The sequence below is a fragment of the Athalia rosae genome, chromosome 1 (genome assembly GCF_917208135.1).
Source record: "Athalia rosae chromosome 1, iyAthRosa1.1, whole genome shotgun sequence".
NCBI classification, from domain to species: domain Eukaryota; kingdom Metazoa; phylum Arthropoda; class Insecta; order Hymenoptera; family Athaliidae; genus Athalia; species Athalia rosae.
This window is the reverse complement of record NC_064026.1, coordinates 30,374,536-30,402,201: the sequence shown is the minus strand read 5'-3', so window position 1 is coordinate 30,402,201 and position 27,666 is coordinate 30,374,536. Positions and strand designations below refer to the sequence as shown.

The following is a 27,666-nucleotide window of genomic DNA, read 5'->3' as shown; positions in this document are numbered from 1 at the left end:
ACTTATGGGTTACTATGGGTGATACACCAAATACATATGACAGAGAATCAGTATGATAGCACGTTGAGATTTTTCATCTGGAAAAGCACGGGGACTCAACATTTTGCAATCACCTCATTGTTCACCTCAAATGTATAATGACTCGATTGATGAAGAGGGAGAAGACTCAAAGAGAGATTGAGGAGGGGGAATGAATACGATGGTTGGGGAAGAGACAAAAGTGGAAATGTCTGTAGTTTGTACTCTTTAGTTAGTACCATGTGATACTGCTATCATTACAAAACCCATTATACGACTTCAATGAGCAGAGAGAGTAAGTCTGGACAAGGTGAAGTGGAGAACGTTAGGTACGCGGTTGCGATCTGTCAGTCTACTCGCGGATCGCGATCGTAGTAAACCTGCGAATCTGGGATATCCTCCAGCAGACGAGGAGACGGTCATTAGTTATTTGTTCCAATATTTAAAATCCATTAGCCCTATAGTTTGTCCACAAAAATTAATTTTTTCTCCTTTTCAAAGTGCGAATCACGTGTCCCTGCTTTCACCGCACGCTATTAACAAATCGACACCGCCTCAGTTACCTGTAGACACTCGGTAACGTCTTTATATAATTCAGATGAGGTATGGGAAACATGTAAAGAACAAATTGAAAGTTCTCGTTTTTTTCGCGTGATTCGTTGACACCGAAATTATTCGCGTTGAAGTAGAACAGCCACAGCCCGAAAAGATGACGGGATCCTCTGCTACTGATCAGCATAACATAAGGTGAGAAGACATCCGTACTGTTCACGAATTGTTGTACGACGCGATACCAATGTAGAATGCTGGACGGAGCCGTAGTTTAAATTAATGAACGCTCAACGACCGATCATCGTCAGTGATTCCGGTTACGTCGCCACGAACGTGATGTCGATTAGAGGCGAATTCCTATTTTCCTATTTTACACGTTAATGATGCTTGGCAAAGTTGTGCGTTATTACCACGGCTGATTCCCAATATCTTCAATAATTATACCTGTACTTATACGATCAGCTGTGTCTGTTGATTTGCAAAAATTTCAACAAAGAACACGGTGTAATTTGAGCGATTTTTTACTCCAAATTCCCGTTCCTCTACGATGTGAGTGTGAGTTTTTTCGTTCTCTCCGTTGTCGTGTAGAAAAATGTTATTCGCAATTCCGTTTTATCACTAAAGATAATTTTTTTTATGGTGTCGCACTTTATCAACTTAGACCTTCGTATGGTCGTATCAAATTCTGAAAACATGATGCCACCGAAGTTGGAATAATATACCGTAAGAATTTTCTATTGAACAAATAAGATATTTCGTTAGCTTCTGCAGTTAGAAAAATGTGCTTCCGTTATTTTTATTTGGCTGCAATTACTACGACTAGTAGCGGGCGATGAGAAATGGAGTCACCATAGCTGAACTGAGAGACGTGTGGATTCTTTTGAACCTCTTTTCAAAAAAAAAAGTTCGATTGGAAAAGATCTCGAAACGGATCCACGTATACTTTGCTCGACGACGATGACTTCCGGGAGTTTTTCTCTGATCACGTTACAAGTTGTGGAAATCCTAACAGAATGGAAATTTCGAAAACTTACCTACTATAATTGACAGGCCTTGCCCGTACGCATATGACTCTACGGTAGACTATAGTCGGCGTTGATACACGCAAACGCGATAAAAATCTCACTGGTTTCGACATAACAATATGACTGCAAGAACTATGATATACCAGTCAATTACACGCGCGAAGTACCCTCGAGAATAAACCAGCTTAACGCACAGGCATTCATTTACAGCTTGAGGCAAACGATCCCGAAGTTTCGTCAATGACGCTGCCGTGATGTGTATATCACTTGGATTCTATGCTTGGATGTAAGAAAGACACGCGAAACCTCGATTGAGTACATCTGAAAGATATACCTACCTATATACCTATGCGAAAGATAAGTCATCTTTGCGCTATCGTCAACTGCTTATTGTTTTTACTTCAGAATAGAAAACATCCGCAGTTTTTAGAGTATTATGAGCGCATTACAAATTCTATGTTCTCGAAATCGGCGAATATATGATTTTATTCGTACACGAGCCACCATGGTTTTCCTCGACTTGTAATGTTATAAAGTTATAGGTATACGTATAAATCACGCGCCGATGAGCGACAATGTTCATCATCGAGTGCGCGATATAAAGCTGATCCTTTTACGATCCCGGTTTTTTTTCCAAGTTAAATGCCTGTCTCGTTTTTTTTTTTTTGATTTCATTTTTTAGAATTTTTCTTCTCACCGTTAATCGATTTTTTTCTGTTTCTTTTTTTTCTCATTTAATTCCAACTGCAGTTAACAATGCATGGCAAACGTATATTGTATAGATAAGTATTATCGTGAAATTGGTTCAAAAGTCTTTCGATTCCATGAATACACGTGATCCATCCATGCGTGGCCAATCGAAAGCCGTAGACGAAGAGCGCATAATTGGAAATATTTTTTCACGTTTGTCTAATCGTATAGCTCGTAATTATAAGCTGGGGCAGGTATGCCAGTCGGAGTATGTCGATTACTTTTTTCTATTATTCACCTGCAAAATGACACGGAGACTCGCCGATATAACATGTACGCTACCTGAGGTTGACGTTCGATTTTCTGAGTCCCGGTCGCGTGAAAACATCGAGTGAAAGCATTTTCTTGTACCTGTAGTGCACGCCACGTTGTGGCTCTATCGTATTCAACCTGTTGCATTTCCGATTAAACAAGATGCATTCCGGTGTGAGGTAAGATTAACTTGATTTGTCTCTCTTAATTTGAGTTTTAGACGATTTTTCGGGATCAGATGCTATTCGTAAATCACTACAAGCTCATGCTACTGGATAAAGACTCGTTCGACTTTTGATCAACTTTGAATGCACATAATTCACATTATGTCTTGATAGAGACGAGTAATATTGCAACGTTGCAGCAATCATTTTGTGAACCAAAGCTTAACTCTGAAATGGGTCATGCCTGCATCGCGTATTTTATAGAATCAACAGTGGGCTTCAGGTACCGACGTTCAGCCGAGTCGGATTGTAACGTATAAAACATATGGTCATACGCGCGTGCACGTGCTCTCCGCTCCTTTGGCCCTGAAAGTATGAGTGATAATGGGGGGGGCAATTATAAATTAGTAAAATCCGGAGTTTATCGAATCTAGTACGTGGGGTGTGGATTATTCGGATACGGTCCGTCGTAGATAAATAATGAACCGCTCTAAGGTCAGTGGTCATCTCCGCATCAATCGCCAGAGCGTATCTTGAAATAAATAATCACGTGCGCGGGCTACATGTAAATTTTGTCGTCACATAAGAAAATTAGTTTTTCCGTACAAGTCTTATAAGTATACAGAAATTACGCAATGAGTCTAGTTGGAGGGGTCATTGACGTTGATAAGGGTATTTATTTAATTCCGCTTTTCAGTCTCTATATTCTAGTCCATAATGAACTGTAGACTGCAGCTGCAGAAAAATTATACATACATATTGGATACAGAAATCTTGATCCTCATATACACATGCGGAGATTATGAATATCATTTGCATCAATCCAATGGTTCAATTAACGGCATTTCCAGAACCAGCTATAATAATCATTACGATATAATAGCTACTCCCGCAATGTCCCTCAGCTAGTAAGCTCTCTGCGGTTCAAAGAGTAGCGGTTGATTGAACCCAGGGAATTCCACTCATACCCGTTCATATATCCATTGTACGTTAGCTGTTGCATTCTAATGACTGCAGATTGTGAATTTAGGATTACCGAGACACCACGTCCTGCACCCAGTACTTTCCGTAATTATTTACTAGAAAATAATGAGGTGAACTGAAGTCGGACGAACGGGTATAGCGTGCGTTCGATGTCATCGTCTCTCGCCTCGTGCTGTTCAATCTACATAGCCGTTTCGAAGGTGTTACTTGAATAAATATATCATCGTGTCGCTCTAATAACATCATATGCAATCATTTCTCCTCGACAATGAAATTCGATCATCTTCCAAGGTATACGGGAATTATCCGTTGACGGCTGATCTATGAATACGTATAGGAGAGTTTCGCCAATGGTTTCTTACTAACGATAAGCCATTCCAAGCTCACGTGCATAACGACACTACGCCTGGATTTTTCCGTCTTTTTGTTACGGGTTTACTCGAGGTATACGGCAAGTAAAGGTCGTTACAGGCAACGAGGAAGGTCATACGGAGTCCTCGAGCCCAATTCCTTCAGAAGGAAGTCAATTGATTGTCTTCTATCCGGGTGCAGTCAATGCTTTATCAGCGTATAGTGACCTCATAGTTGTGTAGCCGTGCAAAGCATCGGGTCGCGAATAGGCTGCGAAGCGTCGTACTTAGAATACCGTTACTTGGGCGCAAATTTTGTTTATTTTAAGGAAACAAAAGTTTTTTCCTTCTCTCAATATTTTTTAACAGATCAGGTCGAGGCTAGCCAATGCGGCGCGTTGACGGCACGAGCGGTTCGATATAGCGATTTTTATTTTGAAACGGATAATTGTCTACTGCGGTAATTGTTGGATGAAATGTTGAAAAGGCGACGTATGATAATTTAAAACGTATGTTGGCACAACAAGTATGGCCTGTATACCTATGTGTTGAAAGTTGCTTTGTATTCGTTGACGTCAAATCTTCGTTATGATCGTGATGAGTTTGTTATTCGAATCAGTTAATATTTAAAGGTATACGATACTATATCGAATTTTTAATGGACTTAATGTGTGGTTAATTTCCATTTCAGTAACGGTCAAAAGTTGACACCGTGTGATAAAAATGGAACGATAAATTCGCCAACTGAACCAATCTCAAAATGGAGAGAGGCGGCTCCTCAAATCCTTGCTGTCGCAGCGAAAAACCTCCTCCTTATCGGGTTCGGCTGCACCCTTGGCTTTTCGACCATCCTCATTCCAGAATTACAGAAACCTGAACCTGAAATCTTCGTCACGCTCGAGGAACTGACCTGGATCAGTAAGTACCACGTTGTAAAAAATCCTCGTTCGCCACTTCTGGAATATACCCGTGCTCATTACTGCTTTCAGGTAGCATGAATTTGATCTTGGTGCCGGTGGGTTGCCTGGGCAGCGGCTTCATATCGCAGTATCTGGGAAGGCGAAAAACCATGATGCTGGCTAATGGACCGTTCGTAGCTGCCTGGCTTCTCTATCACTACGCTTACAATTCCACAATGTTATTCTGCGCCCTCGCGTTGACAGGGTTGACCGGAGGTCTGCTCGAGGCTCCGGTATTAACTTACGTTGCAGAAATCACCCAGCCGCACCTCAGGGGAATGCTGGCGGCAACATCGACGACTGCCGTAATTTTTGGCGTGTTTATACAGCTTTTTGCTGGCAGCTTAACCAACTGGAGGACCGTCGCCTTGATTAACATGGCACTGCCAGCGTTCTGCTTCATTTCCCTCCTAATGATTCCTGAAAGTCCCCATTGGCTCATCGGTTAGTATAATTTCTTTACTTCCGTGACCGTCAAGTGACGATAATTCTTGTAATTGGAACGATTGATGAATTTCAGGCAAGGGTCGTTTCGACGAAGCCGTAAAATCTCTGCGCTGGCTCCGAGGCTGGGTGAGCGAATCCCACGTCAACGACGAGTACAACGGTCTTTGCGAGTCCATTCGACGACCGTTGGCAAACGGAGAGCTCGATGCCGGTGATAGCAAGTGGAAACCCTACGCGAACCGTTCCTTCTACGTTCCATTCTTTTTGGTCTGCTGGGGGTTCTTCGTTGGAAATTTCGGAGGAATGGCTGCTCTTCAAACATTCGCAGTCTTCATATTCTCCGAACTCAAAGCTCCCATAGACGAGTATACAGCCACGGTCTTACTCGGCGCTGCCGAACTCATCGGCACTTTATCCTGCGTGATGTTGATACACTTTACGGGAAAACGGAAATTATCGATATTCTCTACTCTCGGCACCAGTGCCTGCTATCTCATTGCCGCAATCTACAAGTCAATGCTCGACCATGGGACCATTGAGAATACCGAGCACGCCTGGTTACCAACTTACGCCTTGATCGTATCCGCTTTCTTATGTCATGTAGGAATAAGGCTGCTGCCTTGGATTCTCATCGGCGAAGTTTTCGCACCAAGTGTACGTAATAATTGTTTCTTACAATCAGAGGCAGGTGAAGTGCCAACAAACACCCGTCGATTCGACTACGTTCAATTTGACGATGAAATCAATGATTAATTTCAGGTTCGCAGTGGAGCATCCGGAGCTTCAAGTTCATTCGCGTACGTCTGTACGTTCCTTGTGAACAAGGTTTTCCTTTACATGGTCAACGGGATAACGTTGGCTGGAACTTTTTGGTTTTACGCGGTGGTGGGTCTCGTCGGGTCACTTGTGATATACTTTATCCTTCCGGAAACTGAAGGTCGAACCCTGCGTGAGATCGAGGATCACTTTTGCGGCATTCGCAATTTAAATGAAAGACCCGAAAAGCCAGCGCTACCTGGCAAGCAGAGATGGGCAGCCACGAATCCTATACCGGTCACGGATGACATCGAGAGCAAACTTTGATCATGCATAGTCCTGTAATTCGCAGGATCGATTTCCAGAGTTACATCTATGAATTATCTTCAACTGAAAACTGGTGATTCGACATTCGAAACCATTGATGCTGATGTTGTACTCGGTTCCAGCAGTTTTAAATGGCCCATGTCGTAATACTTTAGCCCTCAATTAACCAATAGTGTTGGATAATTATCAAAAGTTAAAAACCAATTTTTCGGCATCACCACACACATGAAGACATGGTGGCTCGGACCGTAATACTGAAGTTTGTAAAAAATACGTAAAAATCTGTGTGAACCTGCCGTCTGTGTCGGTTTGACTCATTATCAGTAAGAAGCTTCTTTTCCCTTGGGAAGGCTATGTGATTAAAAATAGATTAGTATTGTGCACCTGAGAAAAAAAAAATACATTGCTCCCGTGGTGCACATGTAAGTAGTGTAAAAGACTTTTAGGAAGAAGATGCGCCTCGGTGAACAAATCTCCTGTTTGCCCCTTTACAGGAAGCAAAATTCGTGAACAAAAATCATTGTGATTTGTAATTTTTATTTCAAAATAATGTGAGTCATTCTATTCTAACAATAAGCATTGTGATCTACATTAAACACGTGTAATTTGAAATTATGAAAATGTAGTTATTTGGAGATAGAATTCATATTGTCTATCCTGAAAATCCTATATGTATCTTGAAAAATAGGTGTTCGCTCGAATCTCTAAATGCCAGAAGAATTTGCGAATAATTACAGTAAATCGTCCTTATAATTATTCATATCGTACAAGTGATCCAGCGATCATTTTCGATCATAAGTGGGGTGTTTCTCTACCCATAACACACCCTCATGAATGCCGAATTGATGAATGAGCAGCAGCAACCAATCGGGGCTTACTACGAACATTACTACCATTGAGAACAGATAGGTAGTACTATTCACAATGCTATTACTACTAGTCGTAGTAACGGTAGTACTACGCGTTCATACTAGAATATGATGTCTGAAGATTGTGTGAGTAAATTTTAAATTAATGTCTTCAACTGTGGTTTTAATGGAATCTAGCTCGTAGATCTTGTGGAGGCTGAACCTCGCAGTTTTTCATCGGTTTTGATCCTACTCATACGATGTTGCCTCTCCGGCTCTCCTCGAGCAATTGATCGTTTGTGAAAGCGCGCTCAGTGAGCGGTGTGCATGCTGGGAAGCAGCTACGTTTCCTTCGACGCCGGAAATTCATTATCGCAGGCGCAGTCTTGCGTTTGTCGATGCACAGACGTACCGCTGTTCCAGAAAGTCGCTAGTAGTTGCGAACACGTGAGACGAGTTTGATCTCTGTAGCAAAGCTACTGCGGCCACAGCTCCGAATTCCTCCGCTTAATATCCGTGTATTTAAATATCGTCAGGTGAAATTAGTGTTAGCTAAACAATGTCGTGGTTGTTCGGATACAGGAATGCACAGCCGCCCCAGGATTTTTCTCAGTTTGCACAGCCACCCACCGCAGGAGGTGGTGGGTCTACCGGTGGTGGTGGTGGTGATGAGCCCCCGAAGAATCTAAGCAAGTCACAAATGGAAGCTTATAGATTTGACTCTAGCGCACTCGAAAGAGCTGCTGCTGCTGCGAAGGAACTCGAAAGATCAAGTATGACGATTTTTCGTTTGATCTTCATTCACAAAATTTATCATCATAAACGATTACGTAATGGTAGAAGGGTTATGGGTCGCCTTAGGTAGCCGGTCGACCTCTGGACCTCCCTCTATGCGGGCTACAAGATGATGAAATAGCCTTCGATAGTTGGCAAACCATTAACTCATTGTTGTATTTTTTTTTTTTTTTTTTGTAATTCGACTATGGTTTGACTTTGTACATTTCTTTCAACTTCCTAGCTAATTTTTTATTTTCCTTACAGAACATTCAAAAGAAGCGCTGGAGTTGTCGAAACTCCAGGAAGCTACTCGGCAGACTGAAATGCAGGCAAAAGTGAAGGAATATGAGGCTCACATAGAACAGATGAAAGTTGAACAGAAACGAGTAGATGGTGATGAGCGGCGAAAGACAATGCAGGAGGAAACTAAACAGCATCAAATGCGAGCACAGTATCAGGATCAGTTAGCCAGAAAGCGATACGATGATCAGCTTGCTCAGCAGCAACGAATGAATGATGAGAACTTGAGAAGACAAGAAGAATCTGTCGCTAAGCAAGAAGCAATGCGGAAAGCCACTATAGAACATGAAATGGAACTGAGACATAAAAACGAAATGAAGAAATTAGAAGCAGAGCTGAGAGCCAAAGCCAAAGTTGATCGGGAGAACCAAGATTTGAACCTTGAAAAGATTAGACTCAAAGCTTCTGAGAATAGAGTTACTGTTTTAGAGTCCATAAAGCAAGTATATTTTTGAGTATGTTTATAAATTGCCTTTAAAATTCGCTAACACTCTTGTTATGCTTTTCAGGACTGCTGGTGCAGTTCTTGGGTCTGGAGCAAATGCTTTGCTTCAAGACTGGGATAAGATTCTTGCGGCAGCTGGAGGTCTTTCTCTGATTGCTTTGGGAGTTTATTCTGCAAAGGGTGCAACCGGTGTGTCTGCACGTTACATCGAAGCTCGCTTGGGGAAGCCATCACTCGTGCGGGAAACATCTCGGTTCTCGGCGCTAGAATCAATCAAACATCCAATTCAAACGATAAAAAAGTTGAGGGAGAAGCAGTCTGATGCACTGGCGGGAGTTATCTTGGCTCCGAAGTTGGAAGAGCGGTTACGAGACGTTGCGATAGCAACTAAAAATACGAAACACAATCAGGGAATGTATCGAAACATCCTGATGCACGGACCCCCTGGTACAGGAAAGACAATGTTTGCAAAGAAGTTGGCAAAGCACTCCGGTATGGACTACGCCATACTTACCGGTGGTGATGTAGCGCCCTTAGGTCGAGACGGAGTTACTGCTATTCACAAGGTATTTGACTGGGCCTCAAGCTCTAGAAAGGGACTTCTTCTCTTCATCGACGAAGCGGATGCTTTCTTGAGAAAAAGATCCAGCGAGCACATATCTGAAGACCTCAGAGCAACTTTGAACGCATTTTTGTACAGAACTGGAGAACAGAGCAACAAGTTTATGCTAATTCTAGCGTCGAATACGCCTGAACAATTCGACTGGGCAGTCAATGATCGTCTCGATGAAATGGTCGAATTCAACTTACCCGGTATTCAGGAACGTGAGCGTCTCGTTCGCCTCTATTTTGATAAATTTGTTCTTCAGCCAGCGACTGAAGGCAAGAGAAGACTGAAAGTCGCACAGTTTGATTACGGCGCACTTTGCACTAAGATGGCAAAAATTACGGAGGGAATGTCTGGACGAGAGCTAGCCAAACTTGGGGTTGCCTGGCAAGCAGCTGCATATGCCTCTCCAGATGGAGTTTTAACTGAACAGATGGTTATCGACAGATGCGAAGACGCCGTCAGGCAGCACCGGCAAAAGGTATGATTTTTGAAAAACAATGTGAAGTGGAAGTTGGTTAACTCTTTTATGCATTTTCAGGTACGGTGGCAGAGTGACCAAGAAAGACAAGAGTCAAAGTCGATTTATTCATCAGAGAAGGAACTTTCAACGAGTCCCTTGAGTCCCGATGAGAAGACCACAACCAATGCGGAGACCTTGGCCACAGCCTAAAATAGCCCGAAAAAGAGTATATCAAATTAAATAACACACCTTGAAGCAACGACCATAGATGACGGGCCACCGCTGTGATTCTCTGATCTCATAGCTTATCTTGGATCACGAATTCGGATCCGAAAGTGGAAAGGCGATGAACACGTGAAGCAGTCGTGGTTTGATTCCTGTAATTATTTACTACCAACTTTCATTAATTTTGTGATAATCATCGCTCCTGACGATTGTAGGAACCTGTATTTAAACGCTACTCAAATTATGTGGCCATAATTGTAAACACGGCATGAAGAAATTATTGACGTATACTGATCATTGGTATCGTTTGATTATATCAGTGACCGCTGGCCGAAATTGCTCTAGTTACAATCAGCTGTTAATAATCCTCAGGGAATAGTTTTCGGTCATATTGTAGTAACTAGTTCTAGTCATAGCGATTACAATAATTGAGTTTCAAATTGGTATAAAAAAAGTTGATGAATTTTTAGGAGATATATATGTCGTACGTATTCATAGGTATACATCGTTAGAAAACAATACTTAGCATTCGCGTTCGTCCTAGATAACAAATTAACGTGATCTCAAGGAGCGAACAAATTGGTTCTTACGCCGGTCGCAAAACAACAGTACACTAATATTTCATGATAGCGGGAGAAAAATCCAACGAAGAATTCGAACATTAGTAAATTTTAGTAGAATAGCGGTGAAGAATCAATTGTTATTAAAACCATCATTTACGCATAATTAAATGGAAATACAAATCGGGAATACAGCGATGATGGCGTTGGACGCGCCGCTTTTGCACATATTGTTGACCTAGTATGGATATAAATATACTTATGTACAGAAATGTTGCTAACTGTAATTATGAAAATATTGTTTGCAGAAATCGTTACAAATGTACCTACGTGCAATTATTCTACTACCGCTGTGAGCTGGTATTTTTCCAACGCACTGCCAATAATAAATCCAAAACCTGTTTTAACTGAAACTTGTCGTTTGATTTTCCGATTAATATCGTCACAAAATCGAGAATTTTCGTAGACTAACAATTCCGCGAGGTCTCGGTGTGACAATGAGGCACCCAAAAAATGGTAGACCGACATGCAGTTACGGCAATTATGTGGATGCACATCATTCTTCGATCATCGGATGAAAAGGGGGTGGTAGATCGAGGAGTAAGGGCTAGAAACGCTCAACTTGCAACAAGTCTTGGATGCTGTCATTAGGTCATACCCAATAAAATTTAACAGAACACAAGAACAGCAAATATCTGAACTAACTAATCACGGAAAAAGTAAGTGCTTTTTGAATTTTATTATTAAAATTTGACATATAACAAGTACATCTTTAAATACGAACAAGATTTCTTGTTTTCGACCGTGAAATAATATATGATTGCTAGAAGTGTGATATAATAAATACCAGGTAGCTTACAGTGTTCTTTCAACCCACGAAAATAGTCAGGATATCGCAACAAGAGAGCGATACGTGATTTATTTATCATTCCAAGTCTAAATCATAGTGGTAGCGAGAATATTCAATGCCATTTTTCATGTTCCCTAACAATAAGTACAATACTTGATAATAATAGCGCGAACGTCGTTTATATGGTATACCATTCATACTTCTAACACTGTTTGAATAACTTATTAATCTGGCATGAATATAGCGATCATTCGGTGGTTCTGAAAACGAGCCGTGGTTACATTTTTTTAAAACAATAACCTTGACATGTAAATTCTGGTTTTTACGTATTCATGTTGAATCCTAAAAATGTAAGGATCAAACAATAAGAAGCCTCACACAGCTGTATGTGATTCTTCTGATTATAAGATCGTTTAATTTTCAGGGTTGAAACCAATACCATAATCCAAACTTAAAAGTGCAAATAAATCGCGTTGTGTTCAATTCAGAGAAATTGAATACTCGAATCACTGGATACCGGTTCGACGGTATGTATATAAAAAGCAATCAGTTATAGGTGATCGTGACTGAATTACAGAATTTTAATCATTTTGCGAATACTTTCAATACACAAAACCGATAAAAAGTGAAGAACTGACGGCCACTGAACAAAGTTTCGAGTCAATCCAATGATAGCACCATATAGCACTACGATGAATGTAAGCTTTTTGAGACGCGGTGTGCGTTTTTATTCCGTCATAGGTAGATAATCTAGCACAGGTATAATATATTTAGTTACTTCTTTGTACAACTTTTCATTATCTTCACTCTACCCCATTACCCACCATTTTTTTCGCCTTTGAAGATAACATGGTATGGCCAAGGCCAATTACTTCGAATTTTGAACTGATCCATAGGTAATAGGTATTTCTATAATAATTTGGTGCGGTACAGGCGGTGGCCAAATTCATGCGGAACCGGTCTTGCATGAATTCCGGCTTTCAATACCACGAGCTTTCAATTCGTATAATATACTTTCATTGTATAATTGAAAATCACAGGAAAGTACAGGGTGATTATTCTTTTGAACGGATCACACGTGACCCGACCATTCCAGCCTTCGTTCGCTCTTCGGCGAAGCTTAATTTTTTCCGAACGAAAAGCCAGAGTTCATTTTACGACCTTATTTTACATCTTCAATATACAGATATAAGCTGGTCGTATAAGCTGATTTTGTCGCGAGACTCCATATTTTATTCCTATATTTGTATTTTTTTCGGTACTTCTGTTTATCCTTTTGCTTTTTTCCTTTCCGCGAATCGTCAGCATCATTTGTCGATGTGAATTCATCCTTACTTTGACCTCCGATTAGCTTAATTTGTCTATCTTAGCTTAGAAAAGGTAGAAAACTAGGGATATTAATAATCCTGAATTAAAAATGGGTTTTTTTAACTTGATGCAGGTGGCCGTAAAGAGTAGCTTTGTCGGCCATCATTGAATTATAACGATAAACGGAAAGTTTCTGTTATCTGTAGGCGACAGCCGTCTGGGCGGCTTACCAAACGGAGCACTTGTGCTCTGGGTTCATCACGGATCCCAGTGGGCAATTGAAGTCCATAGCGAATTCCTTCATATTCGACATAGGTCCTAAAACCCTGAATTCTCCCGGGCTGTGGAAACCCGTGGTAATGCGCAACTTCATAGACTCAGGCCGATATTTACTGCACCAAGTGTTCGCCGCACTGATCCAGAACATCTGCTCCGGGGTGTATTTTAGACCGGGCAATTTCGGCTCGGGACCATTCCTCTCGACCCAGTCCTTGTAAGCTAGGTAAGCCTCTTTTATGCCACCGTTATCCGCGATGTTTTCTCCCTGTGTATTAATGCCGTTCACCTGTCGGGAAAATATGGATCAACGGTGACGTCGGCAATCGAGGTTCAAACGGATGTTAGTCTATCTACATTTATAAGGGCTCCTGATAATCGACACTTACGTTCAGTCCAACTGACTCTACGGTGTAATTTCCGTACTGGTTAATGATGCACTGCGCTTTTTCCAAGTATTTGTCTTTCGTCTCAATCTCCCACCAGTCCACCAAATTGCCGTCCTTGTCAAACTGCCTGCCCTGATCATCGAATCCGTGCGTTATCTCGTGTCCAATTACGAAGCCGATCGCACCGTAATTCATATACTTGGGACGGTCGTTGTCGAAGAAAGTACCCTGTAGAATACCAGCCGGAAATTCTGTGGAAGGAAGAACAAGGAATAATGTAAAAAATTGAAAGGGTTTTCCAAAAAAAATTCAACGATAAAAAAACTGTGTATACTCACGGATGCTATTCTCGATTGAGGAATAGAAGGCGTTCACTACCGCCGGACGGCCATGGCTGATCCATTCGCTTTTGTTCACGGGTTTCCTCAGCTTCTCAAAAGAATACTCGGTCCCGAAGAGAGTCAGGTTGAGAATGCTACCGATGTAGTCGTCAGGGCTAAGCTCCAAATTCGCGTAAAATTCTTCCAACTTCTTGTCGTCGAGAAGCTCGTCTGGGTAGGCAATGTGGGTGGACATCGCTGCCGCTTTCTCAAGCGCGCTGCGTCTAGTCGTTTCGTCCATCCATTCGACCTTTTCTAAAATCTTGGTAAACTGCCGCCTGATATCGGCTACCATTTCAACGGCATTCTGCTTAGCATTCTCATTGAAGTATTTTCTGACGTACAGAGCACCGGTGCTGATCGATAAGCTTCCAGATACGATGTCTATGCATTCCTTCCACCTGGCCTCTCTCTCCGTTTTGCCGCTCAGCGCGGTTGAGTAGTCCAACTGTCTTTTTCTTATCTCTTCATTCAAGTAACTGACCGAGGCTCCGGCGACTCTCCACATGACGTAGTTTGCCTGGACTCTCTTAGGGGTGACCTTTATAAGGTCCTCGAGGTCACTGATGTATTTCGGGACGTTTACGATGACAACTTCATCTTCATCCACTTGGACGGTCGGTGGCAGGAGGTGGTTGATGTAGTCTTTCCAGTTCACGCTGGGGTAACGTTCGTTCAGCTCTCGAACAGTGGTGGGGTTGTAGAGGAGAGTGGCATTCCTACGTTCCTCGTTGGGCAACGATATCTGGATGGAAGGTAGATATGATTATCGGTGAACGTTTTGAAATTCAAAGTTGAACTTACGTTGGCCAGTTTGATTTCAAAATATAGAGACTCTTTGAGTTCCTGGGTGGCTCTTTCCTTGTTTGCTCCCAGTATGACCGCGATATCGACCATGTAATCGAAGTAAGCTTTGACGATCTTGTCATCGAGACCCTTGGATAGATATTCCCGAGAGAGTCCGAGCGATGCTTGGTCCAGCTAGCGACAGAAACGAAGGTATTCGAGCGTTGTCGATGCACAAGTTCGAGGGTAATGAGAATATCGGTGTGGAGGAGGGCGGCCGTCATACTCACATCGATTATGCGCTTCGTGCTGTTTTTCAGATCGATGCCGATGCTAAAATCGATGAAGTAATCCACGGAATAGCCAAGTTTACGGAATTTGTAGACACTGTCAACCCAGTCGAACTCATTATCGTTCCAGCTGTCTCCGACAAGAACTGGCCATCTTCCCAATTTTTCTATAATATTGCGAAGTGGCGCCAGACCCGCCTTTTCGATAGCAGCTGAAAAATATCATCGTTAATCAGACGTCATTTCCGAGACACCAATATTAGGTGGATGTGATGGAAATATTCCACTTACTCTTATTCATACAAGCCTTGTACAAGTTTTTGGCGAGGGTGAACGGCTTCGGTTCATCGGCACTACTTGGTTCCTCGATGCTCGTTCTCAGTTGATCCTGAAGCTTGTCGCTGATAACGGAGAAGCTGTTGACGCTAGTTTTGTCATCGGGTATAGTAGTGGCCTCGATGAACCCGCCGCAGGAAAATTCGTAAAAGTTATCGCAGGGTTCGACTTGCGGGTTCAGGTTGTCTAGGACCTTGGACGCTGAAAAGATTCGTTCGGATTCAGAAGTTGAGTTTTTTTTTTGTTTTTTTTTTCAATTTAAAAAACCCAAAAATTTCACCTGTGTGAATGCATCCGGGGGTGAAACAATAGGTTTCGGCGGCGTTGACATTCCCATCTTTGGATATGACTACTGTGGGCCTCAACGCCTGATTGGATCCCAGTGCGGCCGTAGCTGTGGACGGCAGTATCTCATGGTTATCCGCTACTGTTTGGGTGCGGCAGGTATGGGTGCAGGTGCAGGACGTGTCGTAAGCAAAACAAACAAATTGCAAAGCACGCGTTATTTGGGGTCAAACGCATAATTAGCACAGGATTTCCTCATGGAAATAACTGCCGCAGAATTCACGATAATTTATCAAATTGGATGTCGCGTGTTTTTCAGTGCAATAAGATTTTTGAAACGCACCAGCGTTATTAGCCTTCGACAACGCCGGGTAATATATAACATTTGCATCCGGATACGCGAACCGGTCCGACAAATCACATCCCCTGCCGTACTGTATACACGTATATAAGCTACCGATCTTTGCACGGTCATGTAATGAAACCGGTTCCCCGTGACTAGACCTTAATTCCTTCCGTATCGTTCGGATGAGTGCAGTTAGCGGTTAAACCGTAAGAATAATTTCAGCGAGCGGGCATGAAATATGGAATAATCCCGACCGGGTGAAACCTCCACCTTACATCCAGGGAAACCATGGATCCTTGGTGCAGTTAGAACGTGACACTAATTCGATAAGATGACGAAAAATGACGGTAAACATTCATTAGGAAATATCGGAATCGTGTGTGCCGCAGAGGAAACACGAATAGTTAAATATATGTATGTACCCACTACCGATCCCTGATACGAAAACATTCTCTTGCACGAAGCAGCAAAATGCGTCAGAAGGCGTCGAGCTATACATTACACGTTACGGAACAGCACTCCCATGGTAAACATAATTTTCGCAAATATGCGTATACCTAAATATAATTGATTCTTGACGGCGAAGGATCGGTGAAATGTTTACCGCAGGATCACGCCTGTGTAACGACCACCTTGATACGACGTTACACGAAGTATCAAGCTATTCTTTGTCGACTACTGCAAAGCGAACGCGAGATCACGAAAGAGAGACGGAGAAAGAGAAAGTCATAATCGAAACTTTTACTCGGCAGTTTAGCGGTTGCATTTGTCACGGACGAGAGAGGATGAAATAAAAAGTAAAAAAATATTGTGAAAAATAGAGAAATGTGGCGGTAATAAGGATCGGCTGGGCACAGGTGTGGCCGTTAGGTATTGGTATAGGTGCCGGTTACCACGCGGATTGTTCAAACAATTTTCCGGTTTCAATCTAATTTCAAGGATTGGCCAGTAATTGGAGAAACACAGTACTCGGCGATTACATAACGATCGGGTCGACGACTCGCGGCGAGTATCGACGTTACGCGGTGATATACGGCGAGCGTTTGTAAACAGCTTATTTACCGCCAAGGATAGCCACTCATGCGAGAGCACACTGTACGTTTATCGCTCCAAAGAATCATCTTCGCGATTTATCTTATATAATAGTGTAAATTGAACAACGAAGCATCTTGAAAACCACAATAAACGCAATTAATTCAGAAATACACCGGGGAACTGCCTGCAGAATTGTCAACGATCGGCCTCGGTGCCGATCAGTTGGACACAGCGTTACGCAAGAAAATCACAGCTAAGTCGTCGAACATATTTACGTCCCAAACCTGCGGCGTACGGTATTAAGATGGAGATAATTGTTACAGACGATTCCTCTGCCCGCTCGTTACGTCGATGAACCGTAATTAACGAACTACAATTGCTCCGATCGAGAGAGCGGGGGCTATTCTTTTGGCGACCTAGATGCGGCGGCGTTGCGTAGAAAGGATGATATCGAATCTCGAAGAGACCCGGATGGCGAATCGCCCTGAGATAATTATCTCTTACTTCGTTTTGCCGATCCGACTTTCTATGTAGTGCAGCTTCGTTGTTGCTTCGGACCACGCGTCGCCGTCGCTCGTATACCCTGTAGTTACTTCGCGCTACCTCAGCTAAGTCTATAACTGACCATAAATCTCTGGACCTATACCCCAAGCACGTGCTACGCAAAGGTATTCATCAAGGCTGGGGGCTTAGAGGTTGCAACGGCGTTGGCCCCGTTTAGTATTACAACGCGTAAGTATACATTTGTTCTATACCGTGCACATACGATTATCGCTGGTAATAATTCACTGTGAAAAGATTCGAGTGATTAAATTTTATGAATTCACTTGTAACAACAAACGATAACCGAGTAATTGTTCTAGTCCGAGTCTCGCGAAGGAAGTCGGCAAGCGATGGACGATGACCATTTCGGTGATTCCGCGGGCGCAATTCAGGTCTTTATGGTCAGGGTGCGATCATCGTGCGCATAAATATGGGGAGGCGAGTCTCGGCCTCGATAATTCGATTCTTTTCACTCGCGGTTGATGCTGATAAATTTCGAATGGAATTGCAGAAGCAAAATTAGCGTTGGTATAAGCCTGGAAAAATTAGCGTGCACTGCAGATTTGAGGTGATAAATTCTGCGTCTAGATATTTCTAGTATTTCAATTTACTGACCCGGATTGGCGAGGTCGCAAGATTTCGCCGACGAGGCGATCACCGCGAGACCGATGGCGAGAGCCACGCAGAAGAGGACTCCGATGACGGCGGTGATGGTCAGACCACGTTCCAGCGCGGAGCGTCGCCTCCACCAGGTGGGATTCCTGTCGAGCAAAAGAAAAAACGGTGAACTTTGAACCTCGAGCATCACACATGTAAAGTGTACAGTTGCATGGAATCGTTTGCAATTACAAGACTCGTATTGGATTTTTTATTCCTACAGACAGTAGTGTCCGCGTACGAGTATTTTTTGCAGTAGGATATATCGGACGAGCTGCAGCCTGAGGTACGATCCGAACATCGTATAAAGATGCACGGGATATCCCAACGAAAAAAGCGGGATTCTACAAAATTGGGCCATAAAATAATACAGGGACGCCTATTCGCCGCGATGCTGCGGTGCAAAAACCACCCCGAGGGATGCAAATGGATTCCTGAAACGACGTGGTGTCGATCGATGCCACGGTGTAATATGAAATACATTATAGTTATACGTCGTCAAGGTGCGTCATATATGATGGAAAGTCACATAAAACCTCTGCACTTTGCACCGCACTTCCCTCGAACTTCTCAAAGTCTCAACGAGGAAACTGGAATACCTTGTCCCTCATGCATCATAGATGATAAATGAAATCCTCAGGATCTCGACAACTCAAGGCCGGTCGAATCAAGGGTCAACCAAAAGCGCCCATTTGGTATAATCGTATATTTGTAACACGTGAACATTACATTACATTCCTGAGATCAAAATACGTTGGAATACCATACAAGAGAAAGTGTTGAATTTTTACCCCAAAATGGGGTAAGAATTCAAGGGGTACAATTTTTTTTTTGTTACAGGGGTTTACAGGCTAATCTTATGTAGTTTGAGGGAAAAAAATTTATTTCGATTTTTTTTTTTTGTACACCCGGTGCCTCTGATTCTGAACTAAAGGCCTATGCGGTAGTATGGCAGAATGGGACAGAACTGATCTCCTTGGGTGTACCCTGAACCATTTCAATATGTACTGATTTCGCACATATTTACTTTGTTAAACGGTTTGCGACTACATAGAATTCGCAGACATACCGCAAAGAGATGCCGCCGATCAGGTGGATCAAAGGGGTAATTCAAATACGAGGTGTGAACAAGATCTTTATCAGGTGATGACAGCTCGTCTGACACCTGCTAACAATAGGAGCAAGAAAAAAATCAGGAAAGGAATTTCACGCCTCGTCGTCTATTAAAAGGCTATAAATTATGTTTGAATTGCGGCACGTGCCGGCTGTCGGGAAGCCCGACGCACGTGTAAAAATTGGGTATTGCGAAAAGCGACGTGGGTTCGCCTTGAGACGACCGAGCCGGAGCTCGTTACCGGCTGATCTGCTGACTGCATTTGGGTGATTCTTTTCAGAAAGGGATTCCGTTGCGAGAAAGCTTAACGGGGCGTGAGCACGGCGCAAAGAGACGAGACGCAGCGGTACGCCGCGAAGCGGTACGCCGCGGAGCGGTAGAAATACGAACAAAATTACGTGTTCCATCAAATCTCGGGAACGAATGATCGGAATTTGATGGAATTGAAATTTTGAAGACGTGATACTGAGACCTCTCAAGACGTCGAAGCAATTCAATTAAAGTTCAAAAAATATTTGAGAAAAAGTGGCTCATCTGACGTGGACCATCGTAAGTGCAATAATTGCAAACCACTTGAACGAGTTGACGTCGCATTTCTACTACGCCAATATATACCGGCTCCTGTCGATTTAAAGGCCGAGCGCCAGCTAACTTTCTAATACGAGATGCCTGGAGGTCAATAGACTCTCCCTGCGCAACCATGGATATGCCCATGGTATAGTTAAACGCTACGTTGTCTGCCTATGTTAAAAGTATATCCAAAGTGTGGTGCTGCAAGGCGAATCGAAGTTCACAGTAGGAGCCGAATTCTGTAATCGGCTTTACGCCCTAAAAAACGAATCGACGAATGTCGCATGCTTTGCGAAAACCGCTGTAACGGTACGGCGGGCAGTTACACCAGGAAAACATTATACTACCGGACAAAAACGTGACTCGTGCTACTTCGCCGAGCGTTAACTTTTCGCTTTCCATATGAAACTTTGTAGCACAACAGCAACACCAGTTGTCTCCAATGTCGATTTCCTAATGGCTCGCCGAGCGGTTCGATGCCATAAAGAATCTCCAAGATGCTTCTCCAGATCAATTCTCATCCTCACGATATCGAAAACTCTCGAATCGTATTCCCATAATTGTACAGGCGTCAAAAATTTAAAAAACGATCGCTTGATACATTGATTTCCGAATGTGATATCCGTACGATTTACACGAAGCCCGAAATTGTCCTGGTTGAATTTTGCGCCCCCGATTTTAGAAAAGGCCTTCGGAATTTTAAGGGGAAAATTATTACGCGGATAAGCTAACGTGTCATTGGCAGCGGAGATAGCTGCTATCAAAAATTTATCATATTTTCACGGTAAGATGAATACAAACTGGGGGGGGGGGGGGGGGGGGTTGGGGCTTCGACGCGAAGTAAGTTGGGAAAGGTGCATGCGGGGGCATAAGCGCGAAAGCCGGTGAGCAAGGGATGCCTTCTCAATTTTGCCGCATTTACCTTCGCTGAAGAGTTAGGTATGGGATATCGAAATTGGCTAGCGATCGAACGAATTTCCCGCTCCGATACCCAAACGATCCAATCCCATCGAGGATAGCACCCCGTACAACCCTCTCCCCCTCGGTGCTTGTGTGTTATTACGTACACCTACATGTTACGTACCGTATACATCCGCGATGATTGACACGCTCGCGCGAGGGCTCGTATAACCATGAAAATTGAGTCGTTAAAATTTACCAAACGTTATACCTTCGTGACGGAACTGTTTCCGTAAATCTCCCCAACTTTCTCGGCTTCGGAATCGAGCGCCGAACCATCGAATCGCAGGCTATCGGAGGCGGTCTGCGAACTGTTGTAAAATTGCGAATGCAGAGGGATTGACATGTACTCATGCTCGTACAGTCGGTGAAAGTTTAGGCGATGGTCGAAGACGCGTCGCTCGTATCTGAGGAATTTTCGGGGATCCCAATCGGTTAGTCCAATTGTAAGTGTTTCCAGATAACGAATGACGAGGTGGGCGTAGGCAAAGTTCGGTAACTGCGATCTCAGTTGTGTAAATATCTCATGTCGCGCTGCAAATATTAGGGGGATCGAGGAATGTGTCCACATTCGCCGAAATTCTCCGCTGCAGACGTTTCATTGTTTAAATAATTCATTAGCTGAGTCGGCTGGCCGCGTGTGCCGCTGTCTTTGCCCGTCCACCGGACAAAAAAAAAAAAATATAATAACAATACCTACCCACGTCGCATTTCGACAGAGTGTAACAACGTCGCACGAAACTTCGCATGTAGGTATAAGAATACAGGCGAGGCTCGACTTCGCCGAATCACAAAAATTATATGCAAAATTAAGATGAAAAAATATAAATAGCAATCATCCGATAAATTAGCCGTTGATTATGTGGATGAAATGAGAAGCAAAAAAAAATTGAAAGAATTTCATATCTCAGAACAGGTTCGACTTGTATCGTCGAGTCGGTTGTTCGCGGAGAATCGAGTGGAGAATGTTGCGTAAAATTAGTCGAGACAGTGACGAAAAAAACTAGATACTCATTTTGCATCACGATCTTAATTGATTTTCAACAGTCGAGATTACGTACGAAATTCACTCCGCAGTCCGCAGGACTCCCCGGTCGAGGTACGATTCCTCACATTATTCGTGCCTCATATGCTCGCTATTTGTTCATTGTTTGCTCTGTCATGTTATTCAGGATGGCTGCAGTTATTCGCAGACATCAAACATCGTATTGGCAATAATCGATAGGTCCAAGTACGTGATCAATTCAGCACGGTACGAGTCAATTTACAATTACTGATATTACATGGACGGGGGTACGAGAGCGTGCCCCGTCTAATTCTGAGTACACTCATATACGTAAGGCAATGTCAATATTTAGCATTATTGCGACGTGAACGATGCCGCGTTTACAAATTCCATCGTTACTACAAGCGACATTTATTGATAAAAATCCTATGCAGCTATTACGCTATGTTTATCGCATTGCGATCGCGACGTCGTCTGGCCAGCCTTTCGCTGTGAATTCTGAGGAGTTTCATAGGATTGATCGATTTGTATCGCTCACGAAATATTTCATCCCAGTGCACGGAACCTCGTTAATTGCGAGAAAAAGAAAAGAAAACAAACAACTACGCAACGAAGAGCATTTGCAACCGTCTTTCGGATCGACACGAATTATATACCTATACTCCCAAAAGTTTTTCGACTCGATCGTCGAACGCGCGCGTCGATATCCTATCGGAAGACTCACCGTGACAAATCAAACGTGTGTAAATTAGACATCCGTATATTTTAGTCGCACAACGTGCCAATTGGTCAAACTGTTCGGCACGGCGAGACGCGGGTACACGTGTAAATGAACAGCTTAGCACCCGCTGCCCTGTAGTCGGAACGTCGCGTGTATTCCATCTGTGCGAACTGTTTAAAAGCGATAACGACGACTCCTCAAATTTTCCTCAAATTCGGGTTCCAATTTTCACGGGGTGTCGAAGGGCTAACTGATCATACCGCGACCCCGAATCGCCCATTTTGAAAGACATAGGGTGACGACTTTCAATTTATCGCCGTGAAAAGGCAGAAGAAAGAGTTTCGGTTATGGGGATTTAATGGTATCACATCGACATTGGTTACTTTCTTCGTGCATTTGGTTGTTGGTGTTAAACAAACGAAGAAAAATCATCCCGTAAAGCAATTAAGCGTCTGTATTCCCGAGTTCCTACACGCCCATGTTTTTTATTTCAATCCTGTAATTATAAGAATCACCGTTACAGTTGGCGGAAAGTGCGTACATACAATATCTGTCAACTATAATAGAATACGTCCACCGTTATGACGCAATTTGTGTAAGCTCTATGCGGAAGATTGCATACGGTAGCGCAGATAATTTTTTGTCGGGGAAAAGCCGTGTTGCCGCGGTTGTGGTGAGGATAAAAAGATATATAAAATTTGCAAAAGAAAAAAAAGACTACTCACAAGTTACCGCAGAAGCGATAATTCAATAAATGCGATCGCAAACTCTATGCAGTCGGATCAGGTGCCGCGAAAACAAGGAAAATTACCCCGTACGAAATACCATACGACGGGGACACGCGTCGACTTACGCGAGTTGATTTTTTTTTTTTTTTTTTTTTTGCGATCGCGCGACGTTACCGATTTTTTCTCGACGGCCGGAACAACGCGCCCATCGCACCGGGAGTATTTCACGTGTGCCGCGCTTCGTGAAGACGTCAATTATTTTTTTGGAACTAAGGGGTACACGGCGTCTGGCGGAATATCGCGATTGATGCGGCTAATTGAACAACTCTGTATTCAACCGTCTGGACGAAGAGAGAATACCAAAACAAACGTGAACTCAAAAGTCTTCGGCTGTTAGAACCAGTTTGCGTTGCACGTTCCGGGTGAATAATATTATTCATTTGAATGCGACAGCGTGTCGTTGTCACATTGTTGAATATGACACTGGGTTCTCTTTCCTTCCCAATACAGATAAAGTTGAGAAAGGAGACCGACCGTGCGGTGAAAACAATAAAGTGGCGCGCTCGAATTCACCGTCAGCACATCACGTACAGCCCAGTATGCCTGTACAGTGTTCGCAGCGTGTTATAATTATAGATTAGATTGCTCTGATTAGTTCGTGATGAAATTTTATTTTTATTTTTTTTTGCTCCTAGTCTGCGGTCGTAATATTTTCGAAATTTCCCAGATTCTTACGGGTTTTCCTATCGCTAACGTGGAAGTCGTTATGAGAAACGGTCCGATTCACTTTCAACGGCGGACCTCCGGTGTAACATGTTAATTTCGTGGTTCCAAGATAATGTGACCAACGCGTGCGGTTTGCGGCTTTACAAGTACAACATATTATCACGGTCATAACTTCTCGATCTCATACAATGGCAAACGCTCGCTATACCGTAAACTTATGTGTTGTACGTGTTGTTCCGTTTTATTTTTTCCACGTAGGTAATATATCCGGAGAGAGTTTGTCATATTTTTTTCTACCGTAACATATTTTCCAGTAATCGTATCCTATAATTTTACGAGAGAGGTGTTAAACTCCCCTCGGCGTTGGACGTCTTCGCGGTACGCGTACGATGCCGTGTGTCACGTGGAAAACATCGTACACCTCCTATAATACCTGCGTATGTACTCGGGCGTTTATTACACCTGAAATAATCAATCTGTAATTCGCACGTGCAGTGTGTGTGTATACGGTAACGGTACAAGGAGAGCTATACGTCTCCGCCTTCCGATGTAAATCTTTGATGAACCTAAAGAGCGCATCGTATAGTTGCAATCGCGCGGAGTCGGGGGGCTCGACCAAAAATTGATATCGAAAATAATCGCTGGGCAAGTTTAACCGAAGAGTTGAACTCACTTAATAACTGTCTGCTTCATATTGGTTGTCATTTTGTTGCCGATGCACTGTAATACGTAATCACGTTTGTATGTAACACGAACACTGCCCAATCGTAATACGGGTAAATCGTTTGATTCTGACGAATTGTCGGAGCCGCTGCGCGGGTGTTCGGGACTCCCGGTTCCTCCCCGAGTCTTCGGGACTTCTTTCGACTTGTCTTCGAGTCTTTGGTTTCGCGCTTATCGTTCACTGAGGATCGGATCGCACTCTGACTATACCGGACTGGCCGCGGAGCGCGCGCACTTCACCTCCTATATAAACTCTCTCCCTCTTCCTCTCCCTCTCCCTTATCCTCCCCCTCTAGCTCGGTGCCTGACCCTCAATCCCTCTCTCTTTCTTGCTCAATCTTCTTCACACCCACTCCCCACGCTTTCGAGCTTACGATACCGTAGGATCCACCGCTCAACGGGCCGCCGCCTGTCGATTCTCAAAAGTGGGATCGGCGGCAGACGCTTTTTCAAATCGATCGCACATGTGTCTCGGAAACTCTCCTCGTCGGCGATCGGTTGCCCGCCTGACCAACTTTTTTTTTGCACCGTCCAAGAAAAGTCGGGGGAGGAGGGACGGGAAACAAAAATGACATCCGAGTTCGGATCTCCTCTTTTCCACCCGCGGTGAGCGGGAGGGAGGGAGTGCCTCGGACTGCCGCTACCATCATAAACCGGGAGTCGTTCGAGCGAAATGTGGGTGAATTGTAGAAGCGGGAATAAAAAATAAATGAAAATTGTAACGGTTCATCAGATTTACAGCTCAACCGTTCCCACCGAACTCAAAAGCGATGAGCCTCCGGGCAATTTTCCTTCATTCCTAGACAAGTGCCAACGCCTGTCACACCGTGGACGCTACCAAATTGCTCCGGGGTATGGAAACGACCTATTGTCTCTCAGGTGAAATTAGTCGTCTCGGACATCGCCGCGGCAAGATGTGAATAAATATACTCGCCTAGTTTGATTTTTTTTTTTTTTGCTCGTTTCATACGGGCGGTAGTCAACGCTATAGTTATTAGATGCGTTCCGTCGGAAAACTGAAACCGCTTCCCTTTTCCACGAGACGTTAATATCTCGAGATCGCCACAATCGTCGCATCCTCCCGTTGTCAGTCGCGGCACATGCGAATGCGAATCAACGGAATTACCAGAGTGGTAACCGCGACACCTCGCCAGGGTTGTAACTACTCAACGATGTTAATTGCTTCTTAAGATTCACCGGTGAATTTAAACATTCGACGGGTAGGCCGGAATATTTAAATACAATCGCACTCACGGGAATACCTGTATGTGTATAACTTTCAACGATATAATCCCGATGGCGTTCCGGATCCCCGATACCGCGGCAACGTCGTTCGCACACCGCCGTCCTTTCGTTCAAGATCTAAATCCAGCCACGATCCGTGACCTGAGTACAAAACGCGCCGGTTTCGTCCCTGGTATTATACGATGCTAGGTGAGAGCGTCTCTTGCGGTCTCCGTAAACATATAAAAGCAAAGTGATAATTAATGTCTCGTCAACAAACGTCGGCGGCTAACCACCACACGTACATAGATATTTTGTATCGGATCGGTACGCTCCTAACGGACGAGTGTAGACGTCCATCTATCCGGCGAGTCCTTCCCTCCCGAGACTCAATCTCGGACCATGGCACTCGATCGGCCGTACCCACGTCAATTGAAAAAAAAATTAGTCAATACGTCTGATCGGTCTTTACTTCACGTACGAATACGTCGGTACATCGCCTTGGTATATACGGGAAACACGTGATTGCGAAGCAAATTTTTTTTCTGTCGTTGCAACCAGACAGCGCGTTTTACGAACCAGAGTCGAAAAGATCGTCTCATGGTTTCTCGCTGTAGTGTATATGTATGTATAATAAAAACGTATGCAGCGAAAACGCCAAAAAAGCGCGCGAATGGAAACAATATGGGGCTGTTACAATTAGTAATACGTGGATTCAATTGAACAATTATACGTATTATAACCCGCGACGGAACAGCTCGTTGATTCCGTTTACCTATTTAACTCGGCTCGAAGTATAAGTTAAACTCGCGTTACGACCTGCAAAGGGGCAAATTGTCACAAGAAGTCAGAGTCTCGTTAATTTATCGCTCACGCTCAGCGGCCGGGCAATAGAAGGATTTTGATATCGCGTTTAGTCCGCGGTACACGGCACCGGATCATCCGACTGATTGCGGCGCGAGGCCCACGCCCGCGCCGGGGGATGCCTGCGGGAGCCTCTTCTTCTTCCGCGGCGCCAAGCCTGACGCCATCCGAGTCGTCGTTGGCTCTCGGAGAATCTTCGAGTCGACCTCCTTCTATACCGTTCGAAAAGCAGACGTCGCGCATACCTCGGAACCGGTTGACGATGATCCCCGTGCACGAATCGACTCCGCGTGAGACCGGCTGCCGCCTTACCTCCGTGTCACCCGCGCACGTGAAAAAAGGCTCGGTAATAACTCACGTAGGAGTTACAAAAGAGGGAAACGTCAGAAACTGGTCACACAGCCGGAGCAGAGGTTAATAAGGAGAGCCAAGGTGAACGATGAGACGCTACGGTCAGCTACATTCGTTTAGAATCGCTTCGAAAAAGTCGGGACACGCGACGAACCTCGGAGAATCGTCGTCGCGATTATTACGGCCGTATTAACAGGGAATAATTACCCGAACAGCCGTGTGCGCGGTGTGCGCCGTCGGAAATCGCTCGGATGTGCGGGTGTAGATGAGCGCTGATTTTTCGCAATCTTTCAAAGTTTTCGCTCGATCCAAGCAGGCGCGAATACGTTATCCCAAGGTATTTTTCATCCCGCGAATCTCAAGGTTTCCTTGGCTCGTTTGTAACACAG

The 27,666-nt window shown here is 43.8% G+C and overlaps 3 protein-coding genes across 6 annotated transcripts; 2 read left to right on the top strand and 1 right to left on the bottom strand.

Moving 5' to 3' along the window:
• The first annotated feature begins 319 nt into the window (after positions 1–319).
• Positions 320–6,845, top strand: LOC105683670 (facilitated trehalose transporter Tret1). Of its 2 annotated transcripts, none has more exons than XM_012396427.3 (5): positions 320–765; positions 4,787–5,013; positions 5,085–5,498; positions 5,575–6,155; positions 6,261–6,845. In XM_012396427.3, exons 1-5 carry the CDS (start codon positions 728–730, stop codon positions 6,582–6,584), a joined length of 1,584 nt encoding a protein of 527 aa, XP_012251850.2. In that variant the 5' UTR covers positions 320–727; the 3' UTR covers positions 6,585–6,845. The 2 variants fall into 2 exon arrangements, with proteins under 2 accessions (XP_012251850.2, XP_012251852.2); XM_012396429.2 differs by lacking the exon at positions 320–765 and adding an exon at positions 2,370–2,776.
• Positions 6,846–7,762: 917 nt separating this feature from the next.
• LOC105683764 (ATPase family AAA domain-containing protein 3A homolog) lies at positions 7,763–11,222 on the top strand. Its single transcript, XM_012396624.3, has 4 exons — positions 7,763–8,205; positions 8,474–8,948; positions 9,019–10,042; positions 10,103–11,222. The coding sequence occupies exons 1-4, from the start codon at positions 7,992–7,994 to the stop codon at positions 10,232–10,234; spliced, it is 1,845 nt and encodes a 614-aa protein (XP_012252047.2). The 5' UTR covers positions 7,763–7,991; the 3' UTR covers positions 10,235–11,222.
• A 307-nt stretch (positions 11,223–11,529) lies between these two features.
• LOC105683763 (neprilysin-2) lies at positions 11,530–25,068 on the bottom strand. 3 transcript variants are annotated; one of them, XM_020851091.2, is made up of 9 exons: positions 24,789–25,068; positions 18,249–18,394; positions 15,705–15,851; positions 15,380–15,625; positions 15,089–15,300; positions 14,817–14,993; positions 13,971–14,757; positions 13,633–13,883; positions 11,530–13,532 (listed from the first exon to the last, which is right to left on the bottom strand). In XM_020851091.2, the coding sequence occupies exons 1-9, from the start codon at positions 24,818–24,820 to the stop codon at positions 13,194–13,196; spliced, it is 2,337 nt and encodes a 778-aa protein (XP_020706750.2). In that variant the 5' UTR covers positions 24,821–25,068; the 3' UTR covers positions 11,530–13,193. The 3 variants fall into 3 exon arrangements, with proteins under 3 accessions (XP_020706750.2, XP_012252045.2, XP_012252046.2); XM_012396622.3 differs by having other exon boundaries at positions 15,705–15,848; XM_012396623.3 differs by having other exon boundaries at positions 15,705–15,818.
• Between the last annotated feature and the right edge of the window lie 2,598 nt (positions 25,069–27,666).

Bases quoted from the DNA above. Each gene is read 5' to 3' on its own strand.
- LOC105683670 (XM_012396427.3), top strand. From the start codon at position 728: ATGACGGGATCCTCTGCTACTGATCAGCATAACATAAG. The intron at 5,499-5,574 runs GTTAGTATAATT...GATGAATTTCAG, and splicing joins AAGTCCCCATTGGCTCATCG to GCAAGGGTCGTTTCGACGAA. The intron at 6,156-6,260 runs GTACGTAATAAT...GATTAATTTCAG, and splicing joins GCGAAGTTTTCGCACCAAGT to GTTCGCAGTGGAGCATCCGG.
- LOC105683764 (XM_012396624.3), top strand. From the start codon at position 7,992: ATGTCGTGGTTGTTCGGATACAGGAATGCACAGCCGCCCCAGGATTTT. The intron at 8,949-9,018 runs GCAAGTATATTT...TATGCTTTTCAG, and splicing joins ACTGTTTTAGAGTCCATAAA to GACTGCTGGTGCAGTTCTTG. The intron at 10,043-10,102 runs GTATGATTTTTG...ATGCATTTTCAG, and splicing joins TCAGGCAGCACCGGCAAAAG to GTACGGTGGCAGAGTGACCA.
- LOC105683763 (XM_020851091.2), bottom strand. From the start codon at position 24,820: ATGACAACCAATATGAAGCAGACAGTTATTAA. The intron at 18,395-24,788 runs GTGAGTTCAACT...TTTGCTCGACAG, and splicing joins ATGAAGCAGACAGTTATTAA to GAATCCCACCTGGTGGAGGC. The intron at 15,626-15,704 runs GTGAAATTTTTG...GAATCTTTTCAG, and splicing joins CCCCGGATGCATTCACACAG to CGTCCAAGGTCCTAGACAAC.